At 43.1% G+C, this 23,680-nt stretch overlaps 1 protein-coding gene across 3 annotated transcripts in view; it reads right to left on the reverse strand.

Annotated features, from left to right (window-relative positions):
- Nucleotides 1-4,596: 4,596 nt before the first annotated feature.
- LOC115196117 (GEM-interacting protein) overlaps nt 4,597-23,680 on the reverse strand; it is a 43,571-nt gene continuing 24,487 nt past the window's right edge. For 2 of the 3 annotated variants that reach the window (XM_029756704.1, XM_029756713.1), the window contains 16 exons: nt 23,112-23,237; nt 20,605-20,669; nt 18,735-18,842; nt 18,426-18,506; nt 18,061-18,225; nt 17,749-17,886; nt 17,107-17,297; nt 16,724-16,857; nt 16,425-16,520; nt 15,798-15,958; nt 13,706-13,882; nt 13,420-13,557; nt 9,899-10,101; nt 7,594-7,927; nt 5,875-5,977; nt 4,597-5,493 (listed from right to left, as the gene is read on the reverse strand). In XM_029756704.1, the coding sequence (XP_029612564.1) occupies nt 4,775-5,493; nt 5,875-5,977; nt 7,594-7,927; nt 9,899-10,101; nt 13,420-13,557; nt 13,706-13,882; nt 15,798-15,958; nt 16,425-16,520; nt 16,724-16,857; nt 17,107-17,297; nt 17,749-17,886; nt 18,061-18,225; nt 18,426-18,506; nt 18,735-18,842; nt 20,605-20,669; nt 23,112-23,237 (2,939 nt within the window). In that variant the 3' untranslated portion in view covers nt 4,597-4,774. The remainder of the gene's footprint in view (nt 5,494-5,874; nt 5,978-7,593; nt 7,928-9,898; nt 10,102-13,419; nt 13,558-13,705; nt 13,883-15,797; nt 15,959-16,424; nt 16,521-16,723; nt 16,858-17,106; nt 17,298-17,748; nt 17,887-18,060; nt 18,226-18,425; nt 18,507-18,734; nt 18,843-20,604; nt 20,670-23,111; nt 23,238-23,680) is intronic. The other variant, XM_029756721.1, reaches the window with a different exon arrangement.

Raw genomic sequence — 23,680 nt, forward strand, 5'->3', positions numbered from 1 at the left:
TGTCATTGCAGGCAATCTCAATGCTGTGCGTTACAGGGAAGACATCCTCCCTCATGTGGTACCCTTCCTGCAGGCTCATCCTGACATGACCCTCCAGCATGACAATGCCACCAGCCATACTGCTCGTTCTGTGTGTGATTTCCTGCAAGACAGGAATGTCCGTGTTCTGCCATGGCCAGCAAAGAGCCCGGATCTCAATCCCATTGAGCACGTCTGGGACCTGTTGGATCGAGGGAGAGGGCTAGGGCCATTCCCCCCAGAAATATCCGGGAACTTGCAGGTGACTTGGTGGAAGAGTGGGGTAACATCTCACAACAAGAACTGGCAAATCTGGTGCAGTCCATTAGGAGATTCACTGCAGTATTTAATGTAGTGAATCTCCTAATGGACTGCACCAGATTTGCCAGTTCTTGTTGTGAGATGTTACCCCACTCTGTTGCTTTTGATTTTGACCCCCCCCCCCCCCCCCCTTTGTTCAGGGACACATTATTCCATTTCTGTTAGTCACATGTCTGTGGAACTTGTTCAGTTTATGTCTCAGTTGTTGAATCTTGTTACGTTCATACAAGTATTTACACGTTAAGTTTGTTGAAAATAAATGCAGTTGACAGTGAGAGGACGTTTCTTTTTTTGCTGAGTTTAGGTCTGTATAAACTATTTTCTAATCATTTGTTAAGTATTTTTGCAAGATCTAAAGAGTGGGCTATTTATACTTTATAAATGCTTTGAGTGACCAGTGTTTCTCACAAAAAGATGGACATGTCATTCATTGGTAGACATTCTAGAAGTACCTCCTACGCCTTAAGGTTTCAAAATACCCCCTAGAACAAACCAATGGTTAAACAATAAGCACACAATACAGACGATGTTTAAATATATTGAACATTTTATTCCAAAACAGTCACACTGTTGTAATAGTGTGATGTGTAACTTCAGACTCACTCTATGCTGAGTAAAATAAAATAAAAATGTCTGAAAATGCTAACATTAGCGTTTCTTGGCAGTGACATTTCTACCAAAACCAAAGTGTGGATTGCAGTCACTCCTTAGAGCAGTCTATAGACTGCATGCGAGGTAGGGAAACAAATATCTGAATTCATAACTTCTCTGAATTATCCCATTATGTTTAAAGAGTTACTACCTTTAAAGGCCCAGTAAAACAAAACCGTGTGAAAATAGTCTGTGGTTAAAAGACTGAAGCACTGGAAGCATTTTAAAGTTATACATGTAACATTTATATCTGCACATCATACATGGAACATGTCTACCTCAATCACGTAGGCCTATCGGTAGTAATGGAGGAATAGAGAGAACAACCGAGGTTGACAACATTAGCAAAACATTCACATTACAATAGAGGGCTGCATTCCCGTGGGAGACAGGGTGGAGTGAGCTGCTTCACATAAGCCTAAAAGAACATTGCGGGACTGCAGTTGGGTTCGGGACCAGTTCTTGCAGTAGCGGGTGGGAGTCGGAGAGAAAGCCAGCAGCGAAAAACTGCGGGTGAGGGTGGGAGTGGGTGCAGGCAGGAGTGGGATGAATAAATGAGTCTGGTGCAGACCTCTACATTACAACTCTTCCTCATGTCCTTGCAACAGTTGTTTTACATTACTTTTCGTGAATAAAATGTTTGATATATTTCCTTAAAGGCCCAGCGCAGTCAAACACTAGATATTCCTGTGTTTTATACATATTTCCACAACATGTTGGAATAATACAGTGAAATTGTGGAAATTATGCCCTTTTAGTGTAAGACCTTCTACTTAAATTTTTTTTGCCTGTTTTGGTGGGATGAAGTTTTGGCCTGCCGGGCGGTAAATTAGTGTCACGTCCTGACCATAGTAAGATGTGATTTTCTATGGTAGAGTAGGTCAGGGCGTGACAGGGGGTGTTTTGTGTTTTTCTATGTTTTCTATTTCTATGTTTAAGTTCTAGTTGTTCTATTTCTATGTTGTTGTTTCTTGGGTTGATCTCCAATTGGAGGCAGCTGGTCCTCGTTGACTCTAATTGGAGATCATATTTAAGTAAAGGGTTTTTCTTCCTGGGTTTTGTGGGTGATTACATTTTGAGTAGTGTTTGTTCTCTCTGTGTCACGGTTTGTTGTTTTGTCAATTTAGTTATTTATGTATTGCAAAGTTTCACATATTTAATAAAATATGGAACTACGACCACGCTGCACTTTGGTCCGATCCTTTCGACAGCTGTGACAATTAGTTAATAGACCATTAAGAAAGAGTTCCAAACCTCTCTGTCAATAACAGCTACTGTAGTTTTTTTGTTTTCCCCTCCCACCCAGACCACTCCCAGACAGTCCTAGCAAAATTCTTTATTGAGAAATTTCTCATTGCTAAGAAGCTATTTTTGTTTCTTTTTGACCATTTAAGTTTACCCAGAAATGATTTGATATTGAGATAAAAACGTCTGCATTGGACCTTTAAACATCCTGTGTTGTGTGCTTGTTCTTTTACCATTGATACTGTATATTCTGGGCTATTTTCAGACCTTAAGGAGCATCAGGTACAGCTGGACTGTCCATCTTTTTGTGAAAAATTACACTGGTCACTCAGAACATTTATAAAGTACCTATAAAGTGTAAATAGCACACACTTTAGATGTGGCCATGCAAAATGATTATTAAATGGTTTAAATGACCTATATTAAACATCTTATGAATGGAATAATGAGTAATAAATGATGAATAAACTATTTACTAATCCATTACAAATTCTTTATTACGTGGAGTTATTATGAAGTGCTACCAAAGTTTCTATTGGACATATTCAGGTAGGTCCCTCCCCGCTTGGTTCAGTTTGGTTTCTGTTGAAGACAGTGTGCATGACTGGAATTTTCACGGAAGTCCTTCTGTTGATTATCATTACAGTACATGTTGATGCAAATTATACATACAGTATAGGCCTTAATTATGTAAAGTCAAGATTTGGCCCTGTATATAGACAGTGCGTATGGACAGTGTGCGAGTAGGCCCTTTGATGAGCGTTTCATTTATGTGTATGTGCATCACTGTGATGAGTCACAGTACCAGTCAAAAGTTTGGACACACCTACTCATTTAAGGGTTTTTCTTCATTTTTTACTATTTTCTACATTGTAGAATAATAGTGAAGTCATCAAAGCTATGAAATTACATATATGGAATCATGTAGTAACCAAAAAAGTGTTAAACAAATCTAAATATATTTTATATCTGAGAATTTTCAAAGTAGCCACCCTTTGCCTTGATGACAGCTTTGCACACTCTTGGTATTCTCTCAACCAGCTTCATGAGGAATGCTTTTCCAACAGTCGAAGGAGTTCCCACATATGCTGAGCAGTTGTTGTCTGCTTTTCCTTCACTCTATGGTCCAACTCAACCCAACCCCCCCCTCACTGCAGAATGCTGTGGTAGCCATGCTGCTTAAGTGTATTTTTATTTTTTTAAGTGTGCCTTGAATTCCGCGACCGGGAGACCCATGGGACGGCGCACAATTGGCCCAGCGTCGTCCGGCTTAGGGGAGGGTTTGGCCGGCAGGGATGTCCTTGTCCCATCGTGCAGTAGCGACTCCTGTGGCGGGCACGCTGACACGGTTGCCAGGTGCACAGTGTTTCCTCCGACACATTGGTGCGGCTAGCTTTCAGGTTAAGTGGGCATTGTGTCAAGAAGCAGTGCGGCTTGGTTGAGTTGTGTTTCGGAGGACGCACGGCTCTCGACCGTCGCCTCTCCCGAGTCCGTACGGGAGTTGGAGCGATGAGACAAGACTGTAACTACCAATTGGATAAAAAAAAGTGTGCCTTGATTTTGAAAGAAATCACTGACAGTGTCACCAGCAAAGCACCATCCCACCTCCTCCTCCATGCTTCATGGTTGGAACCACACATGCAGAGATCATCCGATCACCTACTCTGCTTCTTACAAAGACACGGCGGTTGGAACAAAAATGTATTTGGGCTGCAAACGGAGGTGCAGTTAACTCTAATGAATTTATCCTCTGCAGCAGAGGAAACTCTGGGTCAGAAACATGTGTCGGTCCACATGGTTTCTGTGACTGCACTTGAAGAAACTTTAAAAATTCTTGAAATTTTCCGTGTTGACTGACATTCATGTCTTAAAGTAATGATGGACTGTTGTTTCTTTTTGCTTATTTGAGCTGTTTTTGCCATAATATAGACTTTGTCTTTTACCAAATAGGGCTATCTTCTGTATACCACCACTTCCTTGCCACAACACGATTGGCTCAAACAAATTAAGAAAGAAAGAAATTCCACAAATTAACTTTTAACAAGGCACACCTGTTAATTGAAATGCATTCCAGGTCACTACCTCATGAAGCTGGTTGAGAGAATGCCAAGCGTGTGCAAAGCTGTCATCAAGGCAAAGGGTGGCTACTTTGAAAAATATCAAATATATTTTGTTCAACACTTTTTTGGTTACTACATGGTTCCATATGTGTTATTTCATAGTTTTGATGTCTTCACTATTATTCTACAATGTAGAAAATAGTAAAAATAAAGAAAAACCCTTGAATGAGTAGGTGTGTCCTAACTTTTGACTGTATGTTAGTATGTTCTGTATTTATGAGTATTCTGGAGTAATCATGAGCGGATGTAATTTTTCACTGTATTTGTAAAAAACATTTGAAGTTACATAGTACAATTCATCCCTTCCATGGGTTTAACCATAGAAATAGAATCCTGCCAGTCACAAAACGTTGATTTGAATGAGGAATGTCCATTCTCGAATGTGATTCCAATTCTATGGTTTAAAGTTTCATCCTTTCTCAGACAAAGTGTTGCTGCAGTCCTGAGTGGCTGCGTCTGAGCTTCAGTCCTGACAGGATCCTCTGGGCCGGGCCACTCAGACCCTCCTCTCCGCCCTGTCTCCGACTCTCACCCACCCAACCCTGACTGTTATTGGACTGGTTCATGTTCAGCTGAGACAATGTGGCTAACCGACTTCTAAGCCACGCCTCCTGAGCACCGGTGCTCGGTGTCGGATTGGCTCCTGCCGCTACTGCTGTTGCAGCAATTGAGGGTTCTACTACCACTGTCCCCGCCCGCAGCCTGCCCTGTGGAACCTCATACGGACGTGTCTTCTCTCTTTCTGTCTGGTTCTCTGGTGAGCGGCCTCCAGCCTGGCTGAGCAGGTGGTAGGCGGTGGTCTCGGGGGAGAGATCCAATCGAAGGCTTCTCCTTCTCTGGCTTCCAGGGTCAGGGGAGGGGCTACGACTGCTGTCTTCGCTCCTCGACTGGTTTCTCCGCCTCTCCTCCTCCTCTTCATCCTCCTCTTCTTCATCCTCCTCTTCCCCGAGCTGCCCGGCCCTGGTAGTGCCCGCGGAGCGGCGGAGACCCGGGGTGGGCTGGCGCTGGTATTTGACAGGCTGCCTACTGAAGTGGCTCTGTGGCTGGGTCCCCACAGAGGGAGAGTCCCCTGGCTCTGGACCCCCCACCAGATCACCCAGAGCAGCAGCCTCTGCTGATGCCCCCCTCACAGCCACGACTGGGGAAGCAAAGGGGAGGAGAGGCGACAATAAGACAAACCAGAGAAACACAGATTAACCACTGTATTTCCCTTTTAGCTTGGCAAAGTAAATACTCTGTCTCTTTCTATCATAACGTGTTAGTTTAGCCTTGCTTTTGAGAGGCTGTTGAATTTTGTCAAAAGAAAGCAGAAAATGCCTACAGTCAAGTCAGCAGGGGGCGCTATAACATGACAAAAACAGTGAGCAGCGAGCAGACAAAATATCTGATGGTAGCAGAGAAAGGTTATGTAAAGAAATGACAGATCAGATAAGAAAAGCAAAGTCCTCTAGCCCACTTGTTTACCAACAATACCCATTAATCCAATCATTCCTCTGATACTAAAGTACATCCCGCCTACCTGCTCTCTCATTGGCTTCAGGGCTGAGCTGGTCCACTGCCTCATTGGACGATGACTTGTCAGATATATAACCCTCACTCAAGTCTCTCTTGATTGTGCGAGTCTGTTGAAATGACACAAACTCTTAAGTTTTGGGGAATAGATACCAGATATTTGGGGTAGGAAGTGTTGGGAATGGAATGCTGTAGCGAGATACATACTATAGCTCTAGGTCTAGAAAGTGAACCCCAGTGGATTAAAGCGATATTGGCAGGTATACATTAAACAGGGATTTTTATTCTTATTGGATAAAATCAAGTTGCCTGGTCACTTGTTCTCCTAGTTCTATTTTTCAGGCAAATTTTTTTATAAATTCCTTGTGTCCCTAAACAACTTCAAATTCACATGTAGAGGGTAGGGCACTAACCTTCTCTTCCACCCCCACACCTCCCAGTATTTACCAGTGGTCAGTGTTGTGTATTTAGTGGCCAAGAACACCAATGCTAGGGCTGTGTCTCAATAGCTTTAACTTGCTTCCTCTCCTCATGTCCTTTCCTACCCATGAACCCTACAGTTTCCACAGTATCCAGTCCTTTGGCCTATCAGTGGTAATGAAGGAGAGGAGAAAGGAAACAAAGTAATTGTACAATAGAGGAGGAAGAACAGGAAGAATTTGACAATCATTTGGCTATATTTCACAGAGAAAGCCATTGACCAGTTTTGAAACCCAGCCAGGGTAGATCTGGTCAGCAAAGGAAGGGTCAGATCAGAGTCCAGTCAGAGGTAGCATACATACACACACACCCCAATGTTGCACTGTGTTAAGCTTCACAAAAAAAGCATGTAATCCCTTCCGGGTTGGCAACAGCAGAGTCACAGCATGGCGAGCCAGGAGCATTAAAGGGGCAATCTGGGATTGGTACATCTGTTTTGGGACTTTTAATTTGAATAAATGATATAGCCATTGACTCTTGAAGAATATTAGTAATAAATGCCTTATTAGTTACATTTCTTCAGCCTCATCCCTCAGCTGTTTACCAAAAAAAGTGACTGGAGTGACCTCTTTCTTGTTGTTTGAATCCCAGATTACCTCTTTGAGACAACAACAGGTAACAGAAGCCAAAGGAGCTCAAGGCAGCATGCTGAGGCTGAACTCCATGAACCCTGGCTGTGAGGCAGACTTGGGTTCAAATACTATTTGAAATCTGTCAAATACTTTGAGTAGTTGCTCTAGCCTTCCTGGAGTGCCAGATGGGCTGGGTGGGCAGATGGGCTGTGGCTAGTATATTGGTACTATTGGGTCAGGCAAGCTCAATGAAGCCTGGCAAAAGTATTTTAAATAATTTCTAATAGTATCTGAACCCAGGTCTGACTGTAGGGCATCATGAGCCGTCCTAATGTTACTTAGACTTAGAAGACCAATCACTGGCTGACAAACCTACAGCTGCCAGATGTTTGATCAAGAGGCCTCAGATTCAAAATTAAGTGTTTGATTGAGGTTAACATTGCCCTCCTATTCAAACCCTTGAAAAACATTGTAGAAAATCTGTATTTAAATGAAGTTCAGTATAGGGGGTTTATGAAAAGTATTTGAAAAGTATATATTTGTCTATCAGCCCAGGGTTAACCCATCTGTTAACCAGACCTGGGTTCAAATGTTATGTTTGAATTCAAATACTTAAGCTGCACTTGATTGAGCTTGCCTGACACAATGGAATCCACCCTCAGTGTGTCCCTTACCTCTAGAGAGCGGGGGCGTTCTCTGGACGAGGCTCCTCCAGCGGGGGTGTCCTGAGAGCCAGGGTCAGCCCCAGCAACAGTCTTCTGGGCCCCTCCTGAACACGTCGCCCGGGGCGGGGTGTCAGGGAGGGGGGTGGTGGGGGCGGGAGGTGGAGCGTCGAAGATGTGTTGGTGGTGTGTGATGAGGAACTCCACCAGTAGGGCTTGGTAGGTCGTCTCCAGTAGGGCCAGCATGGACACGTCTACAGACACCAGCGGGCGCAGCAAGGTCGGACCAAACACGATGCCCAGGTTACTGGGAGACATCTTGTTCTCCTCGTAGTTCTCTGATACTCTGTGGAGAGAGAGAATGTGAAATGAGTGAATAAAAGAGAGGATAGAGTATGGTCCAAAAAATACCATCTGGAGGAGGGCCCAGCACCCCTCTTATGACCATGTGACCGACTGTTCTGCTGCACGCCACAATAATCTGTTTTCCCAGTGAGCTGAAGCCGACGAATAACTTTTGGGAGCTAACACAAGTCTATGAGCATGGTTCACTGAGCCATCTCCACAACAACCAGGTTTGCTAATTGTGTAGGTGACGCATCAAGTGCTGCATTGTGCAGTAGTATCTGTGTAGGTGACGCATCATGTGCTGCAGTATGTAGTAGTATCTGTGTAGGTGACATCTGCTGCAGTGTGTAGGTGACACATCATGTGCTGCAGTGTGTAGTAGTATCTGTGTAGGTGACATCTGCTGCAGTGTGTAGGTGACACATCATGTGCTGCAGTGTGCAGTAGTATCTGTGTAGGTGACATCTGCTGCAGTGTGTAGGTGACGCATCATGTGCTGCAGTGTCTAGGAGTATCTGTGTAGGTGATGCATCATGTGCTGCAGTGTGTAGTGGTATCTGTGTAGGTGACACATCATGTGCTGCAGTGTGTAGTAGTATCTGTGTAGGTGACGCATCACATGCTGCAGTGTGTAGTAGTATCTGTGTAGGTGACGCATCATGTGCTGCAGTATGTAGTAGTATCTGTGTAGGTGATGCATCATGTGTTGCAGTGTGTAGTAGTATCTGTGTAGGTGACGCATCATGTGCTGCAGTGTGTAGTGGTATCTGTGTAGGTGACGCATCATGTGCTGCAGTGTGTAGTAGTATCTGTGTAGGTGATGCATCATGTGCTGCAGTGTGTAGTAGTATCTGTGTAGGTGACACATCATGTGCTGCAGTGTGCAGTAGTATCTGTGTAGGTGACACATCATGTGCTGCAGTGTGTAGTAGTATCTGTGTAGGTAATGCATCATGTGCTGCAGTGTGTAGTAGGATCTGTGTAGGTGACACATCATGTGCTGCAGTGTGCAGTAGTATCTGTGTAGGGGACATCTGCTGCAGTGTGTAGGTGACACATCATGTGCTGCAGTGTGCAGTAGTATCTGTGTAGGTGACATCTGCTGCAGTGTGTAGGTGACACATCATGTGCTGCAGTGTGCAGTAGTATCTGTGTAGGTGACATCTGATGCAGTGTGTAGGTGACACATCATGTGCTGCAGTGTGCAGTAGTATCTGTGTAGGTGACACATCATGATAAGAGACTGCGTGTGTAGCATGAATGTACTGTGTGTGTGTGTGAGTGTGTGTGTGTGTGTGTGTGTGTATGTCTGTGTGGGCGTGCATGTGTGCTAAGGTGTGGAGAATCAGATCAGGTGGTCAGTCCAGTTCAAGTGTTCAGCAGTCTGATGGCTTGTAGCTCATCACCTTCCCTGTAGCTCAGTTGGTAGAGCATGGTGTTTGCAACGCCAGGGTTGTGGGTTTGATTCCCACGGGGGGCCAGCCCAGAAAAAAAAATGTAAGTTGCTCTGGATAAGAGCGTCTGCTAAATGACTAAAATGTAATGTAAATGTTGTGGATAGAAACTGTCTCTGAGCCTGTTGGTATCAGACCTCATGCTCCGATACCGTCTGCCTGTTGGTAAGGGAGTGAACAGCTCGTGTGTGGGGTCCTTGATGATGCTGCAGGCATTCCTCAGGCACCATTTTGAGTAGATGTCCTGAATGGGTGGGAGCATGGTGCTGTAGTGTAGTACCTGTGGAGGTGACGCATCATATGCTGCACTGTGTAGTAGTGTAGTACCTGTGGAGGTGAGGCATCATATGCTGCACTGTGTAGTAGTGTAGTACCCGTGGAGGTGAGGCATCATATGCTGCACTGTGTAGTAGTGTAGTACCCGTGGAGGTGAGGCATCATATGCTGCACTGTGTAGTAGTGTAGTACCTGTGGAGGTGACGCATCATATGCTGCACTGTGTAGTAGTGTAGTACCTGTGGAGGTGACGCATCATATGCTGCACTGTGTAGTAGCGGTATGGGGGCAGTCTCCCCAGCAGGTCTCTCAGGTTATATGTGAGGTCCTCCACTATCCCAGGAGTCTCTGCTGTCGCCTCCCTCTCACTGAGACGTTGGATCTCCTTGCCCACCCAGATGAAGTCATTGTACAGGTCAAAGGTCAACAGCGGCTCTGGAAGCTGGGGATGAAGATGGTTTTATTTCTAATAAATAATAACAATAGATTGTTATTAACATATAATAATAATAAATACTTATTAGCTTCGATGCATTGACTGACAATTGTACCACATGATGTTCACCAAGAGGGAAATCCTGAGTTAAGATATGAGTAATATGGACATAGGTTGGCATAATCATGAAGGGGAGCTTTGTGTGAGAGTTGAAATAACAGTGTATGTCCATTCGACTCTTAATTGTCTTTATTAACTGTGTCGTTGGCTCTACAGTATAATGTCTGTATTAACTATATTGTTGGCTCTACAGTATACTGTCTGTATTAACTGTGTCGTTGGCTCTACAGTATAATGTCTGTATTAACTACATTGTTGGCTCTACAGTATAATGTCTGTATTAACTGTGTCGTTGGCTCTACAGTATACTGTCTGTTAACTATATTGTTGGCTCTACAGTATACTGTCTGTATTAACTGTATCATTTTGGCTCTACAGTATACGGTCTGTATTAACTATATTGTTGGCTCTACAGAATACTGTCTTTATTAACTGTGTCGTTGGCTCTACAGTATAATGTCTGTATTAACTATATTTTTGGCTCTACAGTATACTGTCTGTATTAACTGTATCATTGGCTCTACAGTATATTGTCTGTATTAACTATATTGTTGGCTCTACAGTATAATGTCTGTATTAACTATGTTGTTGGCTCTACAGTATACTGTCTGTATGAACTGTATCATTGGCTCTACAGTATACTGTCTGTATTAACTATATTGTTGGCTCTACAGTATACTGTCTGTATTAACTGTATTATTGGCTCTACAGTATATTGTCTGTATTAACTATATTGTTGGCTCTACAGTATACGGTCTGTATTAACTATATTGTTGGCTCTACAGTATATTGTCTGTATTAACTATATTGTTGGCAATACAGTATACTGTCTGTATTAACTGTATTGTTGGCTCTACAGTATATTGTCTGTATTAACTATATTGTTGGCTCTAGAGTATATTGTCATTATTAACTGTATCATTGGCTCTACAGTATACTGTCTGTATTAACTGTATTGTTGGCTCTACAGTATACTGTCTGTATTAACTATATTGTAGGCTTTACAGTATATTGTCTGTATTAACTGTATCGTTGGCTCTACAGTATACTGTCTGTATTAACTATATTGTCTGTATTAACTTTATCATTGGCTCTACAGTATACTGTCTGTATTAACTGTATTGTTGGCTCTACAGTATACTGTCTGTATTAACTATGTTGTTAGCTCTACAGTATATTGTCTGTATTAACTTTATCATTGGCTCTACAGTATATTGTCTGTATTAACTGTATCATTGGCTCTACAGTATACTGTCTGTATTAACTATATTGATGGCTCAACAGTATATAGTCTGTATTAACTATATTGTTGGCTCTACAGTATATTGTTTGTATGAACTATATTGTCTGTATTAACTTTATAATTGGCTCTACAGTATACTGTCTGTATTAACTATATTGTTGGCTCTACATTATACTGTCTGTATTAACTATATTGTTGGCTCTATAGTATATTGTCTGTATTAACTGTGTCATTGGCTCTACAGTATACTCTCTGTATTAACTATATTGTTGGCTCTACAGTATATTGTCTGTATTAACTGTATCATTAGCTCTACAGTATACTGTCTGTATTAACTATATTGTTGGCTCTACAGTATACTGTCTGTATTAACTATATTGTTGGCTCTACGGTATACTGTCTGTATTAACTATATTGTTGGCTCTACAGTATACGGTCTGTATTAACTATATTGTTGGCTCTACAGTATATTGTCTGTATTAACTGTATTGTTGGCTCTACAGTATACGGTCTGATAACTTGTTATGGATAGGGGGCAGTATTTTCACGGCCGGATAAAAAACGTACCCGATTTAATCTGATTATTACTCCTGCCCAGAAACTACAATATGCATATAATTATTAGCTTTGGATAGAAAACACTCCAAAGTTTCTAAAACTGTTTGAATGGTGTCTGTGAGTATAACAGAACTCATTTGGCAGGCCAAAACCTGAGAAGATTCCAAACAGGAAGCGCCCTCTCGGACTATTTCTTGGCCTTCTTGATCATCTCTATCCAAAACAGGGGATCTCTGCTGTAACGTGACATTTTCTAACGCTCCCATAGGCTCTCAGAAGGCGCCAGAACGTTGAATGATGACTTTGCAGGCCATGGCTGAAAAATAGTAACGCATTTGGATAGTGGTCGATCTGAGAACAATGAGATTTTAAACAGCGTTTGACATGCTTCGAAGTACGGTAATGGAATATTTTGAATTTTTTTGTCACGAAACGCGCCGGGCGCGTCACCCTTCTTTGCCCTTCGGATAGTGTCTTGAACGCACAACAAAACGCCGCTATTTGGATATAACTATGGATTATTTGGAACCAAACCAACATTTGTTATTGAAGTAGAAGTCCTGGGAGTGCATTCTGACGAAGACAGCAAAGGTAATCAAACTTTTCTAATAGTAAATCGGAGTTTGGTGAGTACCACACTTGGTGGGTGTCAAAATAGCTAGCCATGATGGCCGGGCTATCTACTCAGAATATTGCAAAATGTGCTTTCACCGAAAAGCTATTTTAAAATCGGACACCGCGATTGCATAAAGGAGTTCTGTATCTATAATTCTTAAAATAATTGTTATGTTTTTTGTGAACGTTTATCGTGAGTAATTTAGTAAATTCACCGGAAGTGTTCGGTGGGAATGCTAGTTCTGAACGTCACATGCTAATGTAAAAAGCTGGTTTTTGATATAAATATGAACTTGATTGAACAAAACATGCATGTATTGGATAACATAATGTCCTAGGAGTGTCATCTGATGAAGATCATCAAAGGTTAGTGCTGCATTTAGCTGTGGTTTTGTTTTTTGTGACATTATATGCTAGCTTGAAAAATGGGTGTCTGATTATTTCTGGCTGGGTACTCTGCTGACATAATCTAATGTTTTGCTTTCGCTGTAAAGCCTTTTTGAAATCGGACAGTGTGGTTAGATAAAGGAGAGTCTTGTCTTTAAAATGGTGTAAAATAGTCATATGTTTCAAAAATTGAAGTTTTTGGATTTTCGAGGAATTTGTATTTCGCGCCACACCCATCATTGGATATTGGAGCAGGTGTTCCGCTAGCGGAACGTCTAGATGTAAGAGTTAACTATATTGTTGGCTTTACAGTATACTGTCTGTATTAACTGTATCGTTGGCTCTACAGTATATTGTCTGTAATATCAATGTTCTTTGTTGTCTGGGAAACAGTGAAGTACCTCCTTAAAGAAGTGTTTGAGGACTGAGGTGACGTCATGAGGTGAAAGGTCAGAGAGGTCGACCTGGTCCTTCTGGGTCTCGAAGACCTGACACAGCTTCTGGATACGAGGCTTCGACCCACTGATACGATACACCCCCTGGGTAGGAGGGATGGATGGGGGGGGGGGGGGAGAGAAAACAAGAAGGATTGAGATAAGGGCACTGTACTGTCGCTTCTGCAAAACAGTTTTACTGTTTGCTTCAGTACTTATTCTAAGCCATATTACATCCAGGTTAATACAGTACCTGTAGAGTGAGGGCCCTGCTCTCTATCTCGGCCGTACAGCACTGGACCACGAAGGGCACCTCGTCAGGCCGGTCCCGGGGCAACAGGGAGAAACCCACCCCGAACAGAACGCCCTTCCTGTTCTCACACTCATGCTGTAACACCTCCAGACACTTCCTATGAACTGCCACGCCACACTACAGAGACGGCAGGCGGGACAGAGGCAGGCGGGACAGAGGCAGGCGGGACAGAGGACATGGATTAGTAAACCACAGGGTGAGCTCAAACCACACCCTACAGTGGGGGAAAAAAGTATTTGATCCCCTGCTGATTTTGTACGTTTGCCCACTGACAAAGAAAGGATCAGTCTATAATTTTAATGGTAGGTTTATTTGAACAGTGAGAGACAGAATAACAACAAAAAAATCCAGAAAAACGCATGTCAAAAATGTTATAAATTGATTTGCATTTTAATGAGGGAAATAAGTATTTGACCCCCTCTCAATCAGAAAAATTTCTGGCTCCCAGGTGTCTTTTATACAGGTAACGAGCTGAGATTAGGAGCACACTCTTAAAGGGAGTGCTCCTAACCGCAGCATGTTACCTGTAAAAAAGACACCTGTCCACAGAAGCAATCAATCAGATTCCAAACTCTCCACCATGGCCAAGACCAAAGAGCTCTCCAAGGATGTCAGGGACAGGATTGTAGACCTACACAAGGCTGGAATGGGCTACAAGACCATCGCCAAGCAGCTTGGTGAGAAGGTGACAACATTTGGTGCGATTATTCTCAAATGGAAGAAACACAAAAGAACTGTCAATATCCCTCAGCCTGGGGCTCCATGCAAGATCTCACATCGTGGAGTTGCAATGATCATGAGAACGGTGAGGAATCAGCCCAGAACTACATGGGAGGATCTTGTCAATGATCTCAAGGCAGCTGGGACCATAGTCACCAAGAAAACAATTGGTAACACACTACGCCGTGAAGGACTGAAATCCTGCAGCACCCGCAAGGTCCCCCTGCTCAAGAATACATATATAGGCCCGTCAGAAGTTTGCCGATGAATATCTGAATGACTCAGAGGACAACTGGTGAAAGTGTTGTGGTCAGATGAGACCAAAATGGAGCTCTTTGACATCAACTCAACTCGCCGTGTTTGGAGGAGGAGGAATGCTGCCTATGACCCCAAGAACACCATCTCCACCGTCAAACATGGAGGTGGAAACATTATGCTTTGGGGGTGTTTTTCTGCTAAGGGGACAGGACAACTTCACCGCATCAAAAGGACGATGGACGGGGCCATGTACTGTCAAATCTTGGGTGAGGACCTCCTTCCCTCAGCCAGGGCATTGAAAATGGGTCGTGGATGGGTATTCCAGCATGACAATGACCCAAAACACACAGCCAAGGCAACAAAGGAGTGGCTCAAGAAGAAGCACATTAAGGTCCTGGAGTGGCCTAGCCAGTCTCCAGACCTTAATCCCATAGAAAATCTGTGGAGGGAGCTGAAGGTTCGAGTAGCCAAACGTCAGCCACGAAACCTTAATGACTTGGAGAAGATCTGCAAAGAGGAGTGGGACAAAATCCCTCCTGAGATGTGTGCAAACCTGGTGGCCAACTACAAGAAACGTCTGACCTCTGTGATTGCCAACAAGGGTTTTGCCACCAAGTACTAAGTCAAGTTTTGCAGAGGGGTCAAATACTTATTTCCCTCATTAAAATGCAAATCATTTTATAACATTTTTGACATGCGTTTTTCTGGATTTTTTGTTGTTATTCTGTCTCTCACTGTTCAAATAAACCTACTATTAAAATTATAGACTGATCATTTCTTTGTAAGTGGGCAAACGAACAAAATCAGCAGGGGATCCAATACTTTCCCCCCCCACTGTATATACCTGGTTCAACCTGAACCATACTGTGCTGGCGCCACTATGGAGTATAGCGAACCAAACCAGCCCAGTACAGCTCAGTTCAGCTTGGCATCGGTCAGGCTCTTTAGTGTGACTGTGAATCAGGCAATAATGTTATACATTTCTCATTAAAGAGGCTGCCACATAAATGTCTGTCAGTCATTCCTCTCTCCTTCTCTTCCTCCTCTTTCTCACCTCCTCACACTCAATGCCGTTGACCACGATGTAATTGTCACACTGTTTGCACTTCACCATCTTGCTCTTCATCTTCCTGAGTCGGTGTGTCAGTGCGGCTCGGGACGTAGTCCGTACCTTCCCCGCCGTACCGTTCCCCTCTGGAGTGGAGTCCACACAATCTACGAGGAATCACAGGACAGGAATCAGTCATGGTGGGAAACACTACCCACCAAATTTACCCCTAGTTCCAAACAAACTCAACTCCGTAGCAACTCCTGTAGACCTGAGAGGATTGGACAAGTGGAAGAATATGGAAACATTTCCACCTAGCCAATCAGTAGACAAGAAGCAATTGCCACAATGATCATCTAATCCTCTCAGATCTACCGGAGTGGCTAGGGTGTAGGGGTTAGGGCACACAGCTGATTAAAATAATCAAAGCTTGATGTTGAGTCGGTTGGTTATCTGAATCCGCTGTGTAGGTCTAGGGCAAAAACCAAAATATGCAGCCCTTGGGGTGCCCGAAGACCGAGTTTGGGAAACAATGGGTTAGGGGTAGATTCGGAATTCAGCAGAAGAATTTACGTATAGAGAGCCATTAGTTGGCGTCTGTTGTGTGAGTTAGGTGATGACGGTGACATTCACCTCCTTCCAGGACGGTGCCTATGTCCCTCTCATCCAGGTCATCTGATGACATTGTCCCTGTGGAGGGGGCTTTAGGAAGCCTCCTGTTGCCATGGGCTACAGGGTTCAGGGTTCAATGTGGGTAAGACACACAGAGAAGGAGGAGAGACCAGACAAACAGGACAAGGTGAGTTTCCCGTAAGCTTCGTAGCGAACACATTATTTCTCTCCACTACCAATTATGACATCGATGTTTGATGATTGGTCAATCTTCTGAGCATGATTAAATGAAATCTGTCAAATGAAGCACACAGGCTTACCTGGGCTGGTCAGAGACTCCAGACTGCCTCCTATGCTCTCACTGTCACTGTAGCCCTTTCGTTTAACCAGACTTTCCTCAGGCAGGGAGAAGGAGTCCTGTAGAGAGCTGGGGTTGCTGGTCTTACGACGGCCACTTGGAGGTGCCACACACAGATTCGGACACACACACATGCACACACACACACGCAGGCAAGCACACACACACGCAGGCAAGCATACACACACGCAGGCAAGCATACACACACACACACAATGAACATTTACAAATAAAATCTTGACAGCAACTCTGAATATAAGACAATAGGCACTAATGGGACAAACAGCATCATCCATTAGAGCCGTAGCCTATCTCGAACAGGACAAATCATCCATCCGTCCGTACCTCTTGTTCTGAGGGACAAACTCCTGGAAGGTGAAGGTTTGTAGGGGCTGTTCTTGGCTTCTCTTCCTGAAGACGTAGAGCAGGTAGGGCTCCCCGGGTTCACACGGCCTGCAGGTCAACTCCAGGTTGTGGTATCCCAGGGGAACCGGCTCCGTCTGCTGACGCTGGAAGTAGAACATGTTCACTGTGGCCTAGGGGTGGTAGAGGTACATGATTAAGAGGGATTATTTGAAAATTATTCATCCCATTGAGCTCAAGAAACCTCTGTAGCTCAGTTGGTAGAGCATGGCAACGCCAGCATATTCGGTTAAATCCCAGTACCACCTGTATGTAAAATGTATGCACGCATGACTAAGTTGCTTTGTATAAAATGGTCTGCTATATGGGATATATTATATTAATATATTATTTAGAAAAGGAGACCTGGACCATATTTTAATGTTTTTTGTTGTTGTGTGGGCAATTGTTTAAATCAAAAGCATTGACAGTCTTAAAAGACTAATTGAAACGGCTGCTGACTGCTTGCCTTGAGTCTATTTACTCTTATACCCACTCTTATGCTATCACTATCCCTATTATGCACTGCACTTGTTGCATCCAGCACAGGGAATATCTCTATCGCCAATAGGCTTTGACACCTACCTCCTTGAGTATAGTGTCCCCCTGGCAGATGAGTTTGCGGGTGTGAACTATGATCTTCTCCTTCAAACTCTCCAGCTTGTCCTGGTGGTCCTGGGCCTCACACACACACTGTCTGTACTGCATCTCTGCCTCCATCACCTGGTCGTAGGGGTGGGGTGAATGAGAGAGGGAGAGAGAGAAAGAGAGAGATAGGCACAGTGAGTCACATGATGACAAAAAATATAACAATCCTAATATTCCTATTAAAAAAAATGTAAACCTAAAAAGTGGGATATGTTTCCGTGAACCCCAGTTGGACCCGCTGTACCACACCTTTGACTGTGCGTCGTCACGTGACTTCCTCCTCTTGTCCAGGGTCTTGTGTCCCGCTGTGAGCTCGTCCCCGGCCTTGGCCGTCACAGCCCTGGTCTTCTCCAGGTCCTCGCTGCGCTGCAGGTACTGCTGACGAGCCTTTTTCAGAGCCGCCACCGTCTCATTCTGACCAATGAGAGAAGCTGTTACCACATTGTTCTGACCAACGAGAGAAGCGGTTACCGCATTTTTCTGATCAATGGGAGAAGCTGTTACCACATTGTTCTGACCAATGAGAGAAGCTGTTAGTTAACGCAATGTTCTGATCAATGGGAGAAGCTGTTAAAACACACATACACAGTAGCGTCTAAAAAAACAGCATTTACCATCCTCCTCTGTTCTCTGGACCACTGCTCCTTGAACTCCCTGCGCCACTTATCAATCTCATTCTTCTTGGATGCCAGGACCTTCAGGATTAAGACGTAGGATTAACCACATCATACTAAATCACTTTACATATTATTCCACATTTTCTTGTATACAGGAATGTTTGACACATTGAATAGGCTTGCTAATTGTGTCTGTCTGTCAGCGTACCTGGCAGCAGTTCTCCTGCCGGTTGGTCGCTGTCTGTCTGTCTGTCTGTCTGTCTGTCTGTCTGTCTGTCTGTCTGTCTGTCTGTCTGTCTGTCGTACCTGGTAGCAGCGTTGCTGCAGCAGTTCTGATGTCTGTTTAGTAGACTGGCTGGTCTTCACATCGTGCTCCAGGGCCATGGTGTAAATGTACTGCAGAGGCATCATGTCCTGTAACAACAGCACAGTAAGAACCAGGTCATAGATATAATTTCAATACGTTATTTATAGATATATTTCAGTTATATTAGAGATATTAGATATACAGTATTTCAGAGAATATGTAGAGAGAGTGGTGAAATTAATGAAATAATATGTTTCTATGCAATACTGTACATGTGCCTTCAGAAAGTATTCATACCTCTTGACCTATTCAACATTTTGTTGTGTTGCCTGAAAACATGTTTGTAGATTTTTTTAGAAAAATTATTGAAAATGAAATACAGAAATATCTAATTTACATAAGTTCTTCACACCCCCGAGTCAATACTTTGTAGAAGCACCTTTGGCAGCAATTACAGCTGTTAGTCTTTCTGGGATCTTTCCACACTTGGATTATTATTTTTTAAATTCTTCAAGCTCTGTCAAATTGGTTGTTGATCATTGCTGGACAACCATTTTCAGGTCTTGCTATAGATTTTCAAGTAGATTTAAGTCAAAACTGTTACTTGGCCACTCAGGAACATTTACTGTCTTCTTGGAAAGCAACTCCAGTGTAGATTTGGCCTTGTGTTTTAGATTATTGTCCTGCTGAAAGGTAAATTCATCATCCAGTGTCTGGTGGAAAGCAGACTGAACCAGGTTTTCCTCTAGAATTTTGCCTGTGCTTAATTCCATTCAGTTTTTTTATTTATCCTGAAAAACTCCCAAGTCCTTAACGATTATAAGCGTACCCATAACATGATGCAGCCACCACGTTGCTCGAAAATATGGAGAGTGGTACTCAGTAATGTGTTGTACTAGATTTGCCCCAAACATAACACTTTGTATTCAGTACAAAAAGTGAATTGCTTTGTCACATTTTTTGCAGTATTACATTAGTGCCTAGTTGCATACAGGATGCATGTCTTGTAATATTTGTATTCCGTACAAGCTTCCTTCTTTTCACTCTGTCAATTAGGTTACAATTGTTGAGTAACTACAATGTTGTTGATCCATCCTCAGTTTTGTCCTATTACAGCCATTACACTCTGTAACTGTTTTAATGGTGAAATCCCTGAGTGGTTTCCTTCCTCTCTGGCAACTTTATCTTTGTAGTGACTGGGTATATACCATCCAAAGTGTAATTAATGACTTCACCATGCTCAAAGGGATATTCAATGTCTGTTTTTTTTTTTTACCAATCTACCAATAGGTGCCTTTCTGTGCGAGGCATTGGAAAACCTCCCTGGTCTTTCTGGTTGAATCTTGGTTGAAATTCACTGCTCGAATGAGGGACCTTACAGATAATTGTGTGTGGTACAGAGATGAGGTAGTCATTTAAAAATCATGTTAAACACTATTATTGCACACAGAGTGAATCCATGCAATTTATTATGTGACTTGTTCAGCACATTTTTACTCCTGAACCTTTTCAGGCTTGACTCAAAATATTTCAGCTTTTAATTTTAAATGAATTATTTCTAAAAACATAATTCCACTTTGACATTATGGGATATTGTGTAGGCCAGAGACATTTAATCAGTTTTAAATTCAGGCTGTAACACAACAAAATGTGCAAAAAGTCAAGGCACTGCAAAACATTTTATATTGGTAATTTAGCAGATGCTTTTATGCACAGCGACCTTCAGTGCATTCCACTAAGGTAGCTAATAATAAGCCTAAAGAGTAATCTGATATGGATTTAATATGTTTCTATGCAATATTGTACACATCATCACATGTACAACCTATACAGCCCCATACACACGAGAGACAACAAAAGCATCCATACCTGCTGAGCCACACAGGGCTTAGCCGTTTCTGCTGCCTTTATGATGTTCTTGGCAAACTCTTGCTCTGTAAACAGACCAGAATAAGTCAGTATGATGGATTATGTCATTGATTTTAGTAAAAAGGATTTATTAGCATTACAATATTGTCAGGCAGTCTTATCAAAAGCTTTTATCCAGCCAAATATCAGTATGACTTTTGGAGCTGTTGCATGTTCAATTTAGGTCTTTCAATGGTGATAAAACAACCAATATGTAACATATCAGATCCCATATCAGGCCATCAGACCTCAGAGAGGAGAGGTCAGTTCAGATTGTTAGCTTACATCACCAAATATCAAAATCAATGCTCTGCTTTGATTGCCTAAGTGCTGCCCTACTTCAAGTACACTAATCTGCTGATCCATATTGATGCTGTGGTGTCAGTGTTGCAACCATTCAACCAGTGGAGGCTGGTGGAAGGAGCTATTAGGAGGATTAACTCGTTGTAATGGCTAGAATGGAATAAATGTAACGGAATCAAACATGTGGTTTCTATAGGTTTGGCGTGTGATACCTGCCCATTTATCCCATTACAGCCCAATGAGCCCTTCCTCCTATAGCTCCTTCCACCAGCCTCCACTGCATTAAAGTGTCCACAGTGGCTCAGAGCTCTGACCACTGGCTCAGACCTTTCCCTCTATGTTGACCACTACCCCTACATTGTCACTCTGACCTCTCTCCATTTCCTATACACAGCTATGCAAACACAGGTCTGCTTGGCAGCACCTTGGTGAGCTGATCCCTTTGCCCTCCTACAGCACAGAACAGTAACGATATACTACAGTATTGTATTTTACAGTACAGTATAGCAGAGTACATTACAGTACAGAAGGCTACAGTACAGAGCAGAACAGTAGGCTGTCCATCCTCCTGCGGCCTGGTTAATCTGCCCTGTAGTCTCTGTGGGGTTCCCCTGAGGGGAGTGGCTGGCCCACTCCGTGTTATCCTCATTGGCTACCGACCCTACAGATCTACTTTGTTGTTGTTGTTATCATCTCAGAGTAGGTTTACCGCTCCGTAATACCCTAACAGTGTTTTTTCAGGGTAGGTTATATCACACCGTAATACATTTAGTCATTTTACATTTAGTCATTTAGCAGACGCCCTTATCCAGAGCAACTTACAGTAGTGAATGCATACATTTCATTTCATACATTATTTTTCTGTGCTGGCCCCCCGTGGGAATCAAACCCACAACCCTGGTGTTGCAAACACCAAGCTCTACCAACTGAGCTACAGGGAAGGTAATACCCTAACAGTGTTTTTCAGGCTAGGTTATACCGCTCCGTAATACCCTAACAGTGTTTTTCAGGCTAGGTTATACCGCTCCGTAATACCCTAACAGTGTTTCTCAGGTGTCGGTTATACCGCTCCGTAATACCCTAACAGTGTTTCTCAGGGCAGGTTATACCGCTCCGTAATACCCTAACAGTGTTTCTCAGGGCAGGTTATACCGCTCCGTAATACCCTAACAGTGTTTCTCAACCTAAGGGTTCATGGAACCAGTCTGTGATATCTTACTGTTCCTGAAATGGTTTACTGACAATTATTTTCTCATATCTTTTCAACCAGTTTTGCTCACCCAGAATGTAAACGGTCCCTATAACAGTCCTTGTAATACCTAACTTCTACCACCAGAGGGTACTGTGGAGGATACTGTTCATCCTTTCACACAGGGTTCAACCACAAGGTCTATTATCCTATTACAGGTGAGGAATAAACACACATTGTCTAATGGCAGGGTAGGCCTACTTTAGACTCAGCTGTCTTTTCCAGAAATAGAGTGACTGACTCCTAGTCTTTCTTAGGAGAAGAGCTTTGGTTGCTGTAGTTACTGCAGTTCCATACCAGCAAAACAACTTTTTACAGAGGGATAAGACAGCCTTTCGTGTTGTCCTAAAATGATTATTGTTTATCTTATGTCTTGAGAAGGCTACCTGTCTATGAATGCCAGAAACATGGTATATACTTCACATTTGGTATGTGAACTATTTCATTTGTTTACATGTAAAGCACATAGTTAACATACAATACCATATTTACAAATATATGTGTTTGTGAATATGTTATACTTGTGTAGTTACATTTACATTTTTACATTTTAGTCATTTAGCAGACGCTCTTATCCAGAGCGACTTACAGTAGTGAATGCATACATTTCATTTCATGCATTTGTTTTTGTTTTTGTACTGGCCCCCCGTGGGAATCGAACCCACAACCCTGGTGTTGCACACACCATGCTGGCGTTGCAAACACCATGCTCTACCAAGTGAGCCACAGGGAAGCCACAGGGAAGTCTGTACCACATTGCAGTGACACACTATGGGCCATGCCCTCATTTGAGACAGGTGCACTTAACTTTAATTAAATCATGTGTTTATGTCAATGTAAGATTTGCAAATATGAATGAGACAGACAGACAGTCTAGCAAGCAGACAGACACAGAAACACCCATGTCTCCACTCACCCAGGTTGATTCTCTTTTCCATCCAGGCCAGCAGGTCCTTGGCGTAGCGGCACCACATCTTGGCATACTGCAGGGCCAGCTCCACGCCTCCCTCACAGCGACACAGGGCCAGGTCTGCTTCCTGGGCTGAGAGTGAGTACATCAGCATCACTGCATATCTTCTCTACCTCACCCTGATAGCACACAGTCAGGAGGTTTTTAACCCCAAAACACACACAACTGGGCAGTCTGGACCCCCACGGGGCATCCAAGACCCCTCTCCCCCCTGATTCCCAAGGAAAAAGCTGGGCTCACAGGTATCCTTTGTGTTCCATACTACCAATAATGTGTAATCCGAATAATGTGTCATCCAAGAAACAAACACAAAGGAATAAAAGAGAACAGACAAAAAAGTGTCTCTCCTATTTCTCAAATACGTGAGTTCATCAGAAACACAGCTCTGTTTCCACAGCAGGTTTGTGGTTTAGCCAAACAAATTCTATGGAGAAGAGAGACTGAAAACGACTGGTCATCAGGGCTAGTCCTCAAGGTCCAAGTGCTGCTGTTGTCCACAGGGTCTCTGTCTCAGC

This window comes from Salmo trutta, chromosome 1 (assembly GCF_901001165.1).
Source record: "Salmo trutta chromosome 1, fSalTru1.1, whole genome shotgun sequence".
Lineage (NCBI taxonomy): Eukaryota > Metazoa > Chordata > Actinopteri > Salmoniformes > Salmonidae > Salmo > Salmo trutta.